The sequence below is a fragment of the Sebastes fasciatus genome, chromosome 9 (genome assembly GCF_043250625.1).
Source record: "Sebastes fasciatus isolate fSebFas1 chromosome 9, fSebFas1.pri, whole genome shotgun sequence".
Classification (NCBI taxonomy): domain Eukaryota; kingdom Metazoa; phylum Chordata; class Actinopteri; order Perciformes; family Sebastidae; genus Sebastes; species Sebastes fasciatus.
The window spans coordinates 8,256,259-8,272,068 of record NC_133803.1 but is presented as its reverse complement, the minus strand read 5'-3'; the positions used below and the strand labels follow the sequence as shown (position 1 = coordinate 8,272,068).

The 15,810-nt window shown below is 41.7% G+C and overlaps 1 protein-coding gene across 15 annotated transcripts in view; it reads right to left on the bottom strand.

The window, feature by feature from the left end:
* LOC141773759 (A-type potassium channel modulatory protein KCNIP2) overlaps positions 1-15,810 on the bottom strand; it is a 197,158-nt gene that overhangs the window by 2,919 nt on the left and 178,429 nt on the right. For 12 of the 15 annotated variants that reach the window (XM_074645773.1, XM_074645781.1, XM_074645774.1 and 9 more), the window contains 6 exons: positions 2,883-3,007; positions 2,723-2,792; positions 2,264-2,334; positions 1,962-2,069; positions 1,370-1,474; positions 1,144-1,206 (listed from right to left, as the gene is read on the bottom strand). In XM_074645773.1, coding sequence (XP_074501874.1) covers positions 1,144-1,206; positions 1,370-1,474; positions 1,962-2,069; positions 2,264-2,334; positions 2,723-2,792; positions 2,883-3,007 — 542 coding nt within the window. Of the gene's footprint in view, positions 1-1,143; positions 1,207-1,369; positions 1,475-1,961; positions 2,070-2,263; positions 2,335-2,722; positions 2,793-2,882; positions 3,008-5,556; positions 5,663-15,810 lie in introns of all 15 variants that reach the window. The other 3 variants (XM_074645778.1, XM_074645782.1, XM_074645784.1) reach the window with 1 other exon arrangement.

Here is a 15,810-nt window from a genome sequence, read left to right as displayed (position 1 = left end):
TTATCTTGTTAACTTTGACAGCTCTAATTAATAAGGTGTCATTTCTCCTTATGTGTCACCCAAATGATTCACACGGGGGAAAGTGAGGATTAAAGGTAGAGTTAACCAGTTATAACAGGTAGCGTTGCACTGTCCAAAGTTTAATAAAATCCACCTACCAGCCCCTCTAAAGCAAATAAACAGAAATGCAAAATGACAAATTGTGGTTTTATGAGGAGTTACGTGTTGTAAATATTTCTTTGCAGATGCAGTGACTTCGTGGAGTCACTGGAAATCATTCCAGGAGGAAGGACTCCCCCGGACTCCCCCGACTAAGCCTATCATCTTCTGGCTCTAGCTGCATACTTAATGCACAGACATGAACGTGGAGTCAATCGTCTCCTCTTATTCTCTGCAACAATGTGAATAAGCATATTTATATGTTTGTAACTTTTGAAGCGTATAAATGTACTGGGTCGGGACACATGCGCGCTCGCATATGCGCGTTCGCGTGTGGCCGCTGCCTCTCCTCCTCTGCCTGCTTTCCTTCACTCAGACAGAGCGCGCGTTCTCGCTCAGCTCGCTCCACCTCTAGACGTGAACGCGCGCTCACTCCACACTGCAGAAGAGTTAGTTTAGCTCCGAGAATATCTAGTGAATGTACAGTGGACTTTTGGGCAGAAATAACTGCTGCAGCTCCTCTAGACCAACAGAGGTTTCCTGTGTCTTGTGAAGTGACGGGGCTCTTCAGAGAGACACGTTATTGTCTCGTTACCGACCGGGTGCCGGTGTCTCCCTGCTCTCTCCGGCTGCGGGCGGAGAGAGCAGGGAGACACGCTGCAGAGCCCCGCTGCCTCAGCCTGCACTGAGGCAGGAAAAGCCAACAGTAGGATCAGATCTAAATCATGTTCGTGGAGAGACCTTCGTCTGGTCAGCTAACATTACTGCCAAGCAGCTGAAATATAGAGTGATATTGTGGTTTTAGCTGACGTGTGTCGCCTCACTGTTTTGAGCGATGCTCGTTCATGTCTATTTAGAGCGAGCAAGCGCGAGCTCGACGCTGACTTTCGTTGATTTCACGGCCACAGGTGTCGCTGTTAACAAGCAATTCTGAAAGTTACAAATAGTTCCTTTAAGACTTAAAAATCCACTTTTCCGACCCACCTTCTTGCATGACTCGATGAACTCTTCTATGGTGACCACTCCGTCTTTATTCCGGTCCATTTTCTGAAAGAAAAATATAGCAGCCAAAGGTTTACTCAGTGAAAAACGATTGTATGCTCAAATATATTTGTAAATGATATTCTAACTATTATCAGTAATATTTCTGTGTTTTTTTAACAACCATAACTCCAGGTGTTAATATAAAGCAAAGACTGCTGAGTTTGACCTGGAAGAAGCTCTCCACATGTTCTCTCGGAACATCGTCCTGCATATTGGGGTACGTGTACTTCCCCATCATGTCATAGATGGACTTCATGATGTCCAACATCTCCTGGAAAGTGAAAGACAGAAGGGAGAACATATTATTGAGGATGGAGAAATTGTTGGATAACATAAAAAAATCACTTTGAAGCTGGGCATTAGCCAGGTTTTTAGAGGTCATGAGTCCTAGAGCTTTTTTTTTTTTTTATTTTGCTATTTAGTATTGAGTATATATATGTAATATGACATCTGCAACCATTTTCTTTCACGCCCCAAAAGAACTTGGTTATGTAATGGTTATATATAGCCATATATACCACAGGGTATGTTTGACATACTGGAGCGGAGATATAAATTTCAAAATAAAAGTTGATGTATTCAGATATCAATCAATATCAAGGCAGGCAATTTCCACAACTCGATTTCCACCAAAATTTAAATATAAAAATAGTAACAGGGTGCCTCCACATCCCCCACAATACTGAGCACATGACCCTGCTTAGAAGCCATTACAGCAAATACGCAGAGAAAGCTAAGAACAGTGTAACATGTGTTACCTCTTTGGTGATGCAGCCATCTTTGTTCAGGTCGTAGAGGTTGAACGCCCAGTTTAACCGGTCATTAATGGTCCCTCTCAAGATGATAGACAGGCCAAATACAAAGTCCTGAGATACACGGGGAACAATTTACTGTATTGTTTTGACATTACTTAAATGTTAAATCAACACAGTAAATGAAGTCAAATCTTCATCACAGCACTAATCTTTGCGGGCAGGTATTTAGAGAGAACGCATATTTGTGTGGAGCACACATTTGCTCTCATCTCTAAAAAGGAAGCTGATATAAGAATAGAGCTCACCTCGAAACTAACTGAGCCGTTTTTGTTCGTGTCGAAGGCTTCAAACAGGAAGTGTGCGTACATACTTGAATCTGCAAAAGGTAGAGACTTACAGTAACCCGCGTGCCCTCGAAACATGAAGTCTTTGAACAGCTCGGTTTAGCAGCCAGCTAAATATAGCCGAGATATAAGAATAATTTCAAATACAACTGGAGGCGAGTGGTTAACATTTCATCAACCTAAATATCACGATGTGAAAAATTGCCTCGCCTCTTTGCAGTGGTTCAGCAGAGCAGATTTATAATGAGTTCATTATGTTCAGTTCATTGCGGTGATGAAAAGCTCCATGTGTACCGCTACAGAATCTGTTATTTAGACTTACACGTTTACCTGAAGTCTATCAAATGAATGAACGGTATAAATTAAAGTATTATGGACACAGGTGGAGCTCTTCAGGTTCAGTAGGAGTTGACAACTCACCTCCCTGCGGAAAGAACTGGGAGTAAATGGTCTTAAAGTTCTCCTCATTCACCACACCACACGGACATTCCTGAGATACAGATGTGAATAGACAAAAACTCATTAGTTCCCACAGAGCAAGGTATATAAAGGCGCGCAATCTGTCATCAGCCACACCTACATTTTTGAAACCCCTGTAGAGGACTTGTAGCTCCTTCTTAGTGAACTTAGTCTGCTCCTGCAGCTTGTCCATGCTCTCAGGGCGATGACACACGGTGGATAACTCAAAGTCATCTTCCACGCTGTCTGTGTGAGGGAGAGACCAACGTGTTAGTCAGCATTTATCATCACTGCACCTACACCAACCTCCAGGGCAACCAGGACCTGGCTAACACATTTTAATGAGGTCACCAAACTGATATTGAGTTCATCATACAGCACAAGTCATATACATAGAGCAAAATAATATCCTTTATTTACAACAATGTGAACCTTTTTTTTTTTAATTATTATTATTTCACTGAATCTAAACATGAATTCAGTTTTCTATACATAATTGTGAGGCTACTATAGGTCAAGCATTCTCCACACATCTTTGTTCCAGCACAAGCTACTGTACTTCATATCAGGGGTGTAAGAAAATATCGAAAAATATCACGATATTATTTTTTGTGATACTGTATCAATTCTCAAAAAGACTATTGATCTCTAATTAATAGTTTACATGCAAACATGAACTCAGTTAATACTTTCATTTGCAAAATAAAGCGCCCTCTCAGTGTGTGTGCCCTCTCAAAAGTAGTGCTATGATGTTGGAAGTTACAGGGACTGTGATAAATCCCACTGTTCTGATTGCATAAAAAAGTTAAAAAAAATTGTACTCAGATTTTATGCATATGGTGGTGTATTCTTTATACTATGTTATTGCACGGCTTCGTTGAATACTCGATTCTGATTGGTCAATCACAGCGTTTTGTGGTCTGTTATTTCTTTATAGCAGACTGTTGCTATGTATAACAGCCCGTTGCTATGGGCGCAGTTCTGATGTGTATGTGTGAAATTATTGATTTCTTAAGTAAGTAGCCGTGTAATAAGCAGGATAATGTACAGCTAGCGGGTCATTGTTGTGAAAGAATCCCCTTCAGGGCGATGAGAGACCCCTCGCGGTATCGCCCTGTCAGGGTTTCTTTCACAACAATGACCGGCTCGCTGTACATTATCCCTTTCATAGTTTTCTTAAAGTTAGATTTTTTAAAAATGGCAATATATCGCCTTGCTTACAGTATCGCAATATATTGCATCACATTGAATGGTAACACATGTATTACACAGCCCTAGTTCATATCACAAAGCAAAACGTGGTCAGTCAAGCGTCTATAAAATGTCTGAATTTCTTGTCTGACAACTCAAGAGTAAGTAGACTGAGGAGAGCCCTATGCTGAGGGAGTGAGAGAAGAGGTTTAACATGAATGAAAATGGTAAAGAAGAGACATTTTTAAATGTGTGGATACACATCCAGCAACACATATTCCTCATCCCGTCTGTTTCTCCGAAAATGACTGTCATTAACTGTAACTCACACACACACACACACACCTACACACACTCTCACACGTGCTGTAGCCCAAGGGAACAAAACACGCTCCAAATCACAAAATACGAACACAGGTCTGAGCCATCAGCAGCAATAATGTGTTTTAGAGTTTGTGGGGTTGAGTGTGTTCCTGTACGACTGTATGTTGGTCTATGTTGTGTACGCTGAATGTTTCGGTGGCTGTGTGTACATGACTGCATACAGTGGTGGAATGTAACTAAGTACATTTACTCAAGTACTGTGCTTAAGTACAAATTTGAGATACTTGTACTTAACTTGAGTATTTTCTTTTACTTTGTGCTTCGACTCCACTACATTTTCAGCGGGAAATATTGCACTTTTTACTGCACTACATTTATCTGACAGCTTTAGTTACTAGTTACTTTACAAATGAAGATTTTTGCATACAAAACATTTGATGAGCTTATAAAATATGATGTTTTGTTACAAATTAACAGTATGTACAAGTACAGCTGAAACGATTAATTGATTAGTCGACTGACATCAAATTAATTGCCAATTATTTTGATAATTTGAGTATTTTTTCATTTAAATATTATAAATAATAAATAAAAATATGTGAAAAAAAGAAAAAAAAGGTACAGTATGATTTCATGGTTCCAGCTTCATAAATGTGAGAATTTACTGCTTTATTATTTAATTTATTTTCATTTATTTTTTAATTTTGAGGTTTGGGCTATTGGGCACATTGTGAATATGTCACTATTTTCAGAATTTTTACAAACCAAACAATCAATCTAATTGAATACTCAAGAAAATATTCAGCAGATTAATCCATAATGAAAATAATCATTAGTTAAAAGTTCAAAATGGGCTCCACCTCAACCAAATACAGCACAACAGTAAACTCCTGCTTTTATATTAATGCATGAGTAATAATAATCTAATGATAGTAGTATATCTTGAATTTCCCTCGGGATCAATAAAGTTGCTATCTATCTATCTATCTATCTATCTATCTATCTATCTATCTATCTATCTATCTATCTATCTATCTATCTATCTATCTCTCTATCTATCTATCTATAACGGTCACAGGGGACATTTATCTGCATTGAGCACTTGTAATACTTTCAGTGCATTTTCCTGATTATACCTTCATACTGAGGTAACATTCTCAATGCACGACTTTTACTTGTAGAGGCTGCGTCCACACAAGCGTCTGTATGAATCCTCTTAATTCACTAAAGAGTCGGGACACATGGAGGAAAGTAGAGATGTATAGAGAGTGAAGGAGCACTTGCTTTCACTGATTGAGGGGGCCGCAGCCTCAGGCGTGCAGCACGGCAGCAGCTTGAGGAATCGCTGCTTTATGGTTTTTTTGCTTTGGCTGGTGGAAGGATTACCTGTAATCACCAACCATATAGCACAAAGGTTAGACACAAACACACGCAAGTCTGCAAATTCTGTCTTCACACGCACATGCACACATGCCTGTGAAAACACACTCCATGCAACGGACAAATGTGACAACAGACTGATTCATGCTGTTTAGTCAGATTGGTAATTGCCTGCTGACCTGGCTCAGCGATGGGAGACCACGAGTACCACTTCAAACAGTAGATATATTACCACACAACAGCAGCAGCACAGCGTGACCCCTAGAAACACACAGTTTCCCTGATCAGACTGGCGCTCATATCACAATGCCACATTCAGCAAACTGAGTGGAAAACCAGCGGAGAGTATCATTTCAAAACACGTCAAACATCAAGTTTTAAATAACAATCGGCTTAACGACTTAATTCCACTTCATAGTAGAATACAATTTGCCAGACAGATGTGCTGCAAAACCGCCTCAACCAGAGCCCATCACGTCTACCACCGTAGTACCAGCTCTTCTCAAAGCAAACTTCATGACGCCTATTTCGGTGTAAAACACATTTGCACACGTGAACACATGTACTTACTCTTGCCTCTTAGTTTCCATGGTAACAGTCCCCTCACCCCTTTTAGCAAGGCCCCAGCGGTCTGAGGGATGAAGGCCATGATGGGGTGAAAAACAATAGAACCACAGCAGCACCTCCACCGACTATCTAACCTCTCTGTGATGCGTCACCCTGTTGTCTCTCTGCTCCACGGAGCCTCGGGGACTCTGGCCCTCCTGACCTGTGGCTCTGGCATCATTTGGAGCCAGAACAGGCAGAACACGTTGTCCGATGGATACCAGATTAATGCATCCAGCCGCCAAGCACAGGCCAAGCCCTCTGCCCCAGGGTCTGTGTGTGCGTAAATACATTTCATTTATCCATATGGACCCAACAGACGCCCACAAGAAATGAATATCAAATACTTAGACCATCTGTCAATGGTACAAAAATACATAAATCTTTAAAGTAAAGTAAATCTTTAAGTATGTCTGATGGCAAAGTAGTCCCAATGTATTTCTGAGCAGTGGTGGATGTAGAATTTTAATGTTGTAACTGCTTGAGGTGAAACTAATTGTAACTTAATGGACTAATCTACTAAATGGATCAGAGATTTCTGTTTTCTACGTCAAGATAAATACACTCTTAGGCCAACATGGATGAGAAGCCCATCTACAATTTTATGACAGCTTGGTAACTATCTGCTGAAGAAGATCATGTGACACGATCAAAAGCTCCAGAACAGCCACAAAATGGACCTTGGGGTGAGATTGTTTGGGTCAACTAATTAACTTTATATACTATCACTGGTTTATTTGTTAGTTGTTGCTGCATAACAGTGCATCATATTCAAGTTAATCATATGTTTTGTATGTAAATATTTTATTCAAGTAGCAACTACAGCTGTCAAATAAATGAAGTGGATTTAAAACCGTGGCCTAAACGTGGCCTAAACAAAGAAATACTTCAGTGTTCTTCAGCTGGTTTATATGTTTTTGTGAAGGAAGCACCATCTCATGGTGACACCCTGCAGTTGAATGAATGGGTGTGTTTACAGTGGAATCTAGACACGCTCTGTCAAGAAACAGGAGAAGACCAAGCCCCCAGGATGAGCGCTGGGCTTTGAAGCAAATTTTCGTAGTGGTACTACAACTTCTATGTACGTCATGTGATGCCATTGGGCCCAAAAATACTTTTTCCCATAGACTAGGAAAGAGACGTCTTTACCTCAGCGGATAATTTTTTGGGGGGTAAATCAACTTCCCAGTACGAACACTTGAATAGCCCTCATTAAGGGTCCTAAAAGTTATAAAATGCACTGATAGCTGAATCCAGAGTTATTTTCCTTCATCCGTTCATGTGAATGAGCCCCAGACCGAGGCTGGACCAGAGCTGGGAGGCTGAGTTAAAAGAAAAACAACTGCGCCTGCTCTATGGGCCCAACGGATGCAGAAGATCGCTATAGGATCTGGGTACTCTATCAATCGTCAGTCGAGCCATTTTGGCTCCATGTGCCATCGAGCAACTCTCATAAGAATGAACGGGTGCCGGCCTCCAGTTCTCTTTTATACATCCATGGGGGAGACTCCCAGCAGCTGGAAGTTGGCTGGGAACCAGCTGGGAACCGGCTGGCAGGTGGCTGGGAGGGGAAATACAGGTGGCTGCATTTGTAAAGTCAAAATACTTCAAAGCTCACTTAAATAATAAACACACTTGCAACCAGTGCTGAAGGTATATCCAACGGGTATATCTAAAGTTTGGAAAGTATCTTGCAAAGCCTGAATAGATGAAATCTTTGATGCTAGTAATTGTTGTGAAATACATTTTTAAAGTAACCGTCACAACAGATATTGTTATTGTGTTACAGATGCAGCTTGTCTCTGGGTGTGAAGAGACTAAATTTAATTTCTACTGATTGTTCTGAAGGCCTGGACGGAGATAGGTGAAAAAAAACAAAAAAAACTTCAAGATTTCTACTTCCTCTGCTCTGCATGGCACGCTGAGCTTGAAATACTTGTAAGGACCATGAAAGCTGAATCTGTTGGAAACTGTCAGTGCTTGTTTTAGGACTGAGACACCTTTTTCCTCTCTCCCTGTCTCACAGCCCTCTCTCCATCTCATCTGTTCCTTCTCTCTGTAGTTTTGTCCTTTGCTGGTGATGAAATATTTTGCTTGTTGTGACGTCTTTGAGTAAATGCGCTCTGGCTGTCTTGGCCAAGTTTGTCTTGGAATAGAAATGTTTGATTTCAGAGGGATTAACCTGATTTTAATGCGCACAGGCACAACTCTTTAAGGTCCCTATACAGTATATTATAAAACACTCCCCCAAAACATCTTACTACACCTCATCTACTATCTACTGTATCTTAGAAACTAAACTGCAGTTGTTGTTTCTATTTCAAAGCGGTTTTAAAGCTTACTATCAACTTATGAAATGTAGGTTGTATCTAGTAGTTGCAAGCTGTGGCTGAAAACAGTCCTTTGTTGAAAACAAGTAGGTTACTGCGCTCATTACACTATTGCAGTAACATGTGAGCAATTTGTTCTCCAGCCTTTGAAGTTAAAATTGTTTTTTGAGTGGCGCTGACAATGAGACCAGATATTCTTTCAATTTGACCCGAGTAGGCAGAAAAATAAAAACTATTCCTCATCAGGCAGGAGAAAAAAAGCAGCTTTCTGTTTTCCTCAGCTGTTGTGCAGCATTAAGACATCCTTACGCAGCGTGCCCTGTAGTGATTGTGCAATTAAAGTTCAATAGTTTTCCCCAGGGTATACTGACAAACCATCACAACTCTCTTCAGGAAATAAGAAAAACGGCTCTATTTTTAGCTTGATGGCAACACATTTTTGGCAATATCCCAGGACTTTTGAAGAAGCTCCGTGGTTTCATAAACTCGAGAGATCTGAGGATTTTCTCAAGGCACAGAGAAACTGTGAACTGAAGTGAAGGCAGCACACGTATTACAGGGATACAGTGATACTGCAGATTGATCCAACATTGAATCTTTCAGCTATGATATCTCTAAGCCCTCCTGACACCTAGTGATGAGAGAAGCAGAACTGCAATTCTGAAAACAGTTTCACAAATATTGGGATAAAATTAGACCTGATAGATATCCTGCTGGTTCGGTTTACCTAATGTCTTTCATTTCCTCCCACTTCAGCCCATCTTTACTCTTAACAGCATTCCATCTATTTAGCAATGCACTTCCGTACATTTGGGGGACTCACAAGAGGCAAAAAAAGGAGACAAATGCTCAGAATCAATGCAGCAGGGGCAGAGATATCCTGATTTTTAGCCCCTAATGTGGCTCCAGCATATGGCTCAAGCTCCAAAAACATTGGATCCTACATTCCCCATAATGCAACTTTTTGTTATCTCCTCACTGTTTGGGAAAAGCTCACATCTTCCAAACGCCATGCCTAGTTTGACGCTGATGACATCACAAGGTTTACCTTGAAGACATTATACTGTGCTTGTCTTGATGTATAAAATTGGTGGAATGCCCCTTTAAGAAAGAAAAATGACAACATTTTAAAAAGCACATCCCCATCACAGTAAAAGGGTAAAGTCCATGGTTGATTAAAAAAAAAAAACCTACAGACAGAATATGGATGGGCCTATATTTAGATGCGTTTTGGACATAATTGTTTCAATGAAATGTATTTTTTTCAGAAGTTTTGAATCGTTTTTGTGTCATAAATGCAGCAAAATGATCCGTTTTAATATTCTGCCCTTCCATGTGAGTTAGAAAGGTATGGATACACTATATTCACTTTAGTATTTCAGTCTCAGACAAAGCCATACACGCACACACAAGCACGATCACACACTACAGAGGACCATAAATGGGTGTGACAAACATGACAGCTATTTAGTGAAGAAATTAGGCCAAACTACTTTGTTGTGTTTCATCCTAACAAACACTTCAGAAACACACAAACACAGATGTAGACGCCCCCCTCTCCAGCTGAGCGTTTTTCCTCCTCACGTCCCCTCACCAAATTCATCATTTTGATTTCTCTCTCTGCCGCCTCTCTGCCGCTCGCTTAGCGTTTCCCTTACCTGCTGTGCTGGTGAGGTCGATAAGACCCAGAAAGTGCATCAGTTTGAGGGAGCTGCAGACCACCAGGAGGATGCCCACAGTCTGCAGCCCCTCCACTTCCCACTTGTCTTGGAAGAACAGATGCATCCTTTCCCCCTTCCTCTCTTTCTCTCTGTTTCTGTCAAGAAAAATCTTTCTCTTGCCCCGGGGCAACCACTTTCCCCCCCGCAGCTCCAACCAGGAATGCACCGTCTTCGTCTCTCCAGTCTCTCCTCTCAGTCTCCCCCGTCAGTCTCCCTCTATATGCCGGTATTCCTCCTCCATCCTAACGCCGCACGGCTCCCCGCCCGCTTTCTTCACTGAAGGTAGATTGTTATTCTCCTCGTTTCTTCATCGAGAACGGTAAGTGCGTGGCATCAGGACTGTCGGCTCGCTGCTCCACCCCCGCCGCCTTCGAGGCTGTCAAAGGTTGTTTAAGTTCCAGGTGAAGTTCGGACGATTCACCGCGAGTGTCCTGGCAGGTTGGCGGCAATTGTTTTCTGACTCTCTCTGCTTTTCCCAGCCACCGACTCTCAAACTCTCTCCACTCTCTGCCCGTCCTCCCTCTCTCCCTCTCTTTCTCGCCTTACCTCCGTCACTCTCCTCCTGCTGCGTCCCTCCCCATGTTTAATTGGGTCAGTGATGGGACTGAGTGAAGGGGAGGGAGAGGAGAAAATGAGGGAGGGGGAAAGGATGGAGGAGTACTACTTGTAGGTTAAGAGGGGAAACAGAGGAGGGGGGTATACAAAAGACAGATGAGAAGAATGAATTGGGAGATGAGATGGGTAGAGAGAAAGGGGGGGAAAGGAGGGGCAAGGTGGAGAGGAGGAAAATAACAGCAACCATGGGGATACAGCAAGGACCCAATCCAAATCCAGATGAATCAAACAGAGGTAGCAGACGCAAAATGAAGGACAAAATTAGGAGAAGAAGACGACTAACAGGAGGGAGACTGTGATGACAGAGAGGCGAAGCACGTGACCCAGTGGTTACTGTGGACAAACTCACAGATGTGGCAATCTCCCCTGAGTGTAAAGTCGACACACGTGCACACACAAACACACAGCCTGGAGGTGAAATCTGGCTATAACATGTATTGTATATGCAATCCAGCGCAGTGGGGGATATTTCAGTTGGGATGGGATATATTGATGTCACATCTGGCACCCTGACATCCTACCACTGACAGACACAATCTCTGAAGAACCGGAACAGAAACACTAAAAAAAAGAGGATGTAAAAGAGTGGAATCGTGATGATGCATTCTTCCCATATCAATTTAACATACCTGGGGGAGTCATGTGTATGACTGACTTAAGCCTTTTAACTATGGCTGTCAAAGTTAACGCGATAACGCCTTTAATTTCTTTAGCGCATTAACACAACTTGCGAGTTTTAAAGCTAGAGTGAAGCTACTGGCATCATATGAAACTAGAAAAACCTAAGGAATTCATCGGTATTAACTATGTCATACTAGCTTGTGGCGAAGGAGGTTAAATAACGCTCCGACCTTACACTCAATTTTTGGCGACGAAAAACTGCCATGGCCATTTTCAAAGGGGTCCCTTGACCTCTGACCTTAAGACATGTGAATGAAAATGGGTTCTATGGGTACCCACGAGTCTCCCCTTTACAGACATGCCCACTTTATGATAATCACATGCAGTTTGGGGCAAGTCATAGTCAAGTCAGCACACTGACACACTGACAGCTGTTGCTGCCTGTTGGGCTTGAGTTTGCCATGTTATGATTTGAGCATATTCTTTATGCTAAATGCAGTACCTGTGAGGGTTTCTGGACAATATCTGTCATTGTTTGTGTTGTTAATTGATTTACAATAATAAATATATACATACATTTGCATAAAGCAAGCACATTTGCCCACTCCCATGTTGATAAGAGTATTAAATACTTGACAAATCTCCCTTTAAGGTACATTTTGAATAGATAAAAAATGTGCGATTAATCGTGATTAACTATGGACAATCATGCGATTAATCACAATTAAATATTTGAATCAATTGACAGCCCTACTTTTAACCTTTCAACAAAGTGCAGCAGGAAACACAGATGGCATTACAGTAAATAAGACAGGATAAAGCCTTTTGAACCCTCTGAAAAATAATGTTCAGGTGGGATTTCATGAAGGAAAGGATCATTCTAAACAGGAGTCGGGATGTACTGATGTGATACGCCGGGTTGACCCTAATCCCAGCCTTACTACTTTGATCAAGTATTGGCCAAATGTGAACGACCCACATTAAATACAGTGTCTTTGTCAATTTCATTATATAAAAAACAGTGGTTCCATTGACAGTTTCAGTTTCAGTCAGTCATCAATCTTGGAACCCTTCGGCTTCCGGTCTGACGACAGATAAGCCTCTGGGAGCAAGGGGCTATATTTCTGGGGTTCTGGTGTAGCCAGCGGATATCCGGGCCAAGACATCCTCTTCCATGCGCTGCTCATTGTTTACAGTCTGATTACCAACTTGAGATGCAAGACTGGAATTGACGTGTACGTTCGGATTGTTTCACAAGTTGCCAGTTTACAAGCTAATTTTAAACCAATAAAAAGCTAAATCATCGTCAGACGAAAATTATTCTAATGAGTTCTGTGCACTGATGTAGACAGAATTTAAATTTGAACACTGGTATCAGATCGGTACTCAGTACTGGCAGATACCCTGAGTTGAGGTATCGCAAAAGAGTCCACCATATTAACAAGGAAAATAGATAGAATAGATATATGTTTGTAACTCCCCTCCAGAACAACATAAGTGTTTTCTTATTTGACAGCTCTAACAGCAGCACCACATCATGTGTCTGTGCCCTCCCCAAGAATTACATCCATCCATCTATCCATTATCTGTAACCGCTTATCCTATTCAGGGTCGCGAGGGGGGCTGGAGCCGATTCCAGCTGACATTGGGCGAAGGCGGGGTACACCCTGGACAGGTCGCCAGCCTATCACAGGACTCCAAGAATTAAAAAATTTAAAAAAAATAAATTAAAAAATGTTTTCTGATCTGACACCGCTATGGTTGATGTTTGGTTATATTTAGGTACAAAAATGAATTGGTTAGGGAAAGATCATGGGTTCAAATACAGTAACTACTTGGTAAAGGTTAGGTTCGTAGACATGGTTAAAAGAAACCAACGTTGACTTTCAGTAGAAAATGGGAAGAGAAGAATGGTCTCGCGAGTCACAGTCTGCATCCAACCACCCTCACCTCCTCCCTCTGCGGACCGTGGCTCTATAAAAAACATCATACAACTTCCTCCTTTTCTCCCAACAGACAGGAGCCAAGACTAACACAGGTGCTGGAGGACTTTGTCACTCAAAGATAAATATATGTTGTTTGGGGGCATTTGCTGAAATGACTGATGCTTTTGTTCTTGTGAGAACGGTCTCTGGACTCTCTGTGTTTGGAGAGAAAGAGCTAGATCAGTGCATCCCTAAAGAAAAAATGGCTAGACTTCAACTAAAGTGGAAAGTGGCACCCTTTGGCTTCAAAGTGCTCCATCACTTTCATCCTCCACTCCATGTTCAATAACCACCCCTGTTATCAAAACTGAAAGTGAGGGCCCTGCAGGAAACTGAGAGGGGAGACGGGGGAATATTTAGTCCCTAGCGCTTTAAAAGCCTAATTTTGTCTTTATATTGTATATACGTGCATGCGTCTATCTGCCTGTGAGCAGGTCGCCTCAACGCTAGACAGAAAGAAACCAGGAGATGGAGGTTTACGGAGGGCCTGATCTGTCTGCCGTGTGATTAATGATTCCCAGAGTCAAAATGAGACCTAGAGCTACAGTATCTATCGCTGCCGAACCTCTGGGAGCACCAGCCTTGTGAGACTGAACAACACAACACTCAATCAGAGGCAGACTTGTGCTCTTTGGTAAACAAAATGACAACAAGCTATGATTTTGAGTTCATGTTCAAAGCCTGAAAACTGGGTTCATGGACGATCAAAGTGTGCAACCATCAATCACTGTCATTTAATGTGAGAGAGTCAACGATGGCAGCTGAGTGATTCAAGTACAATAAGGGAGACCTCAGGGCTTCTAATGGCACTGAAGGATCAGACATTATTACAAAAGGCTCTTAATGATCACATAAAATGAGATGACTAAAGAGAACATAATTGATCATTAAATTTGAATTATTCACAACTGCTACACAGAGTCATAATCTACATGAAGCACCTATATTTTGCATGCATTTAGGGGTACGATTAATCAAGCAGGCTTCATAAATTCCTAAATACAATGACATATTCAGGCCAGTAAATTCTCAAACGCAGTCTGAGAGTCAAATCAAGGATGAAAGTGTGAGAGATTAAGGCTGGCCGCGCCTATCTGTCATTATCTCTCACATAAAGTGTTAGGATATCTGTCATATACCGAGACAGAAATGGAAGACCAATATATTTCTCATAAACAAAAAAAAAATCCTCCCCTTTAACTTTAACTCAGACATGACGGCTCAGTGATTCCAGGAATATTGTAAGGCGCTGACCTTTGCCCTTGTTACTGTTGTTGTGGTTGCTTCTAATAATGGCAACATACATTTTAGCTGACTTCACCGCTGCACTGTTGTTACCCTGCGTGTATTGATCTGGTGACTTGCAGGTCAAACGACGTCTAGACGTCTAGGTTACTGTGAAACCACAGTCGGAGAGTGAGTGTCTACATTACATGTAGCCTAGCCATTGTTTCAACAGCATTTGACTGCCTTTATATCAGCATATATTTAGGAGCTATTTCAAACTGTCTCATTCAAATGAACGGAGGAAGGGAAATAACTCTGGATTCGCCTATTAGTGCATTTTACAACTTTTAGGACCTAATGATTTAAATAAAGGCTATTCAAGTGTTCATACTGGGGAGTTGATTCACCTCAAAAAAAATATCTGCTGAGTTACAGACGTCTCTTTCCCAATGTAAGTCTATGGGAACCGTTTGGCCACTACGAAAATTTGCTTCACAGCCCGGCGCTCTTCCTGTGGGGCTTGCTAATAAGGCACATGGGAGAAATTTGGGTTGTGTCTAGAAGGTAACCACCAAGTTGCAAAAGTCTCGCCGAATAGTTAGGGTTAGTCATTGATGTTGAATGGTTAAGGTTCGGACAGGTCGTTGGGCAGCGAATCTTGCGAGAGTTTTCGCAACTTGGGGGTTACCTTCCAGACATGATGAGAAGTTTGCCTTCAGGGTTTTCTGCCAGAAAGCCCTTTCTGTCAGAAATCTCCTTAGGTTTAGGCAACAAACCTACTTGGTTAGGTTTAGGAAAAGGTCATGGTTAGGGTTATTATAAACCATTTCTGGCAGAAAGCCCTGAAGGAACACTTTTCCCATGTGCATATTATGTCGACCATGTTCACCATCCTAGTTTAGCCTGTTAGCATGCTGACTTTCGCTAATTAGCAATATAACACAAAGTGCAGCTGAGGCTGATGTGAATATCATTAGTTCTGCAGGTCTTTACAAATTGAAATTTTGACCCAATGATGGCACTAGATGACAAGTCAAAGGATCACCAAA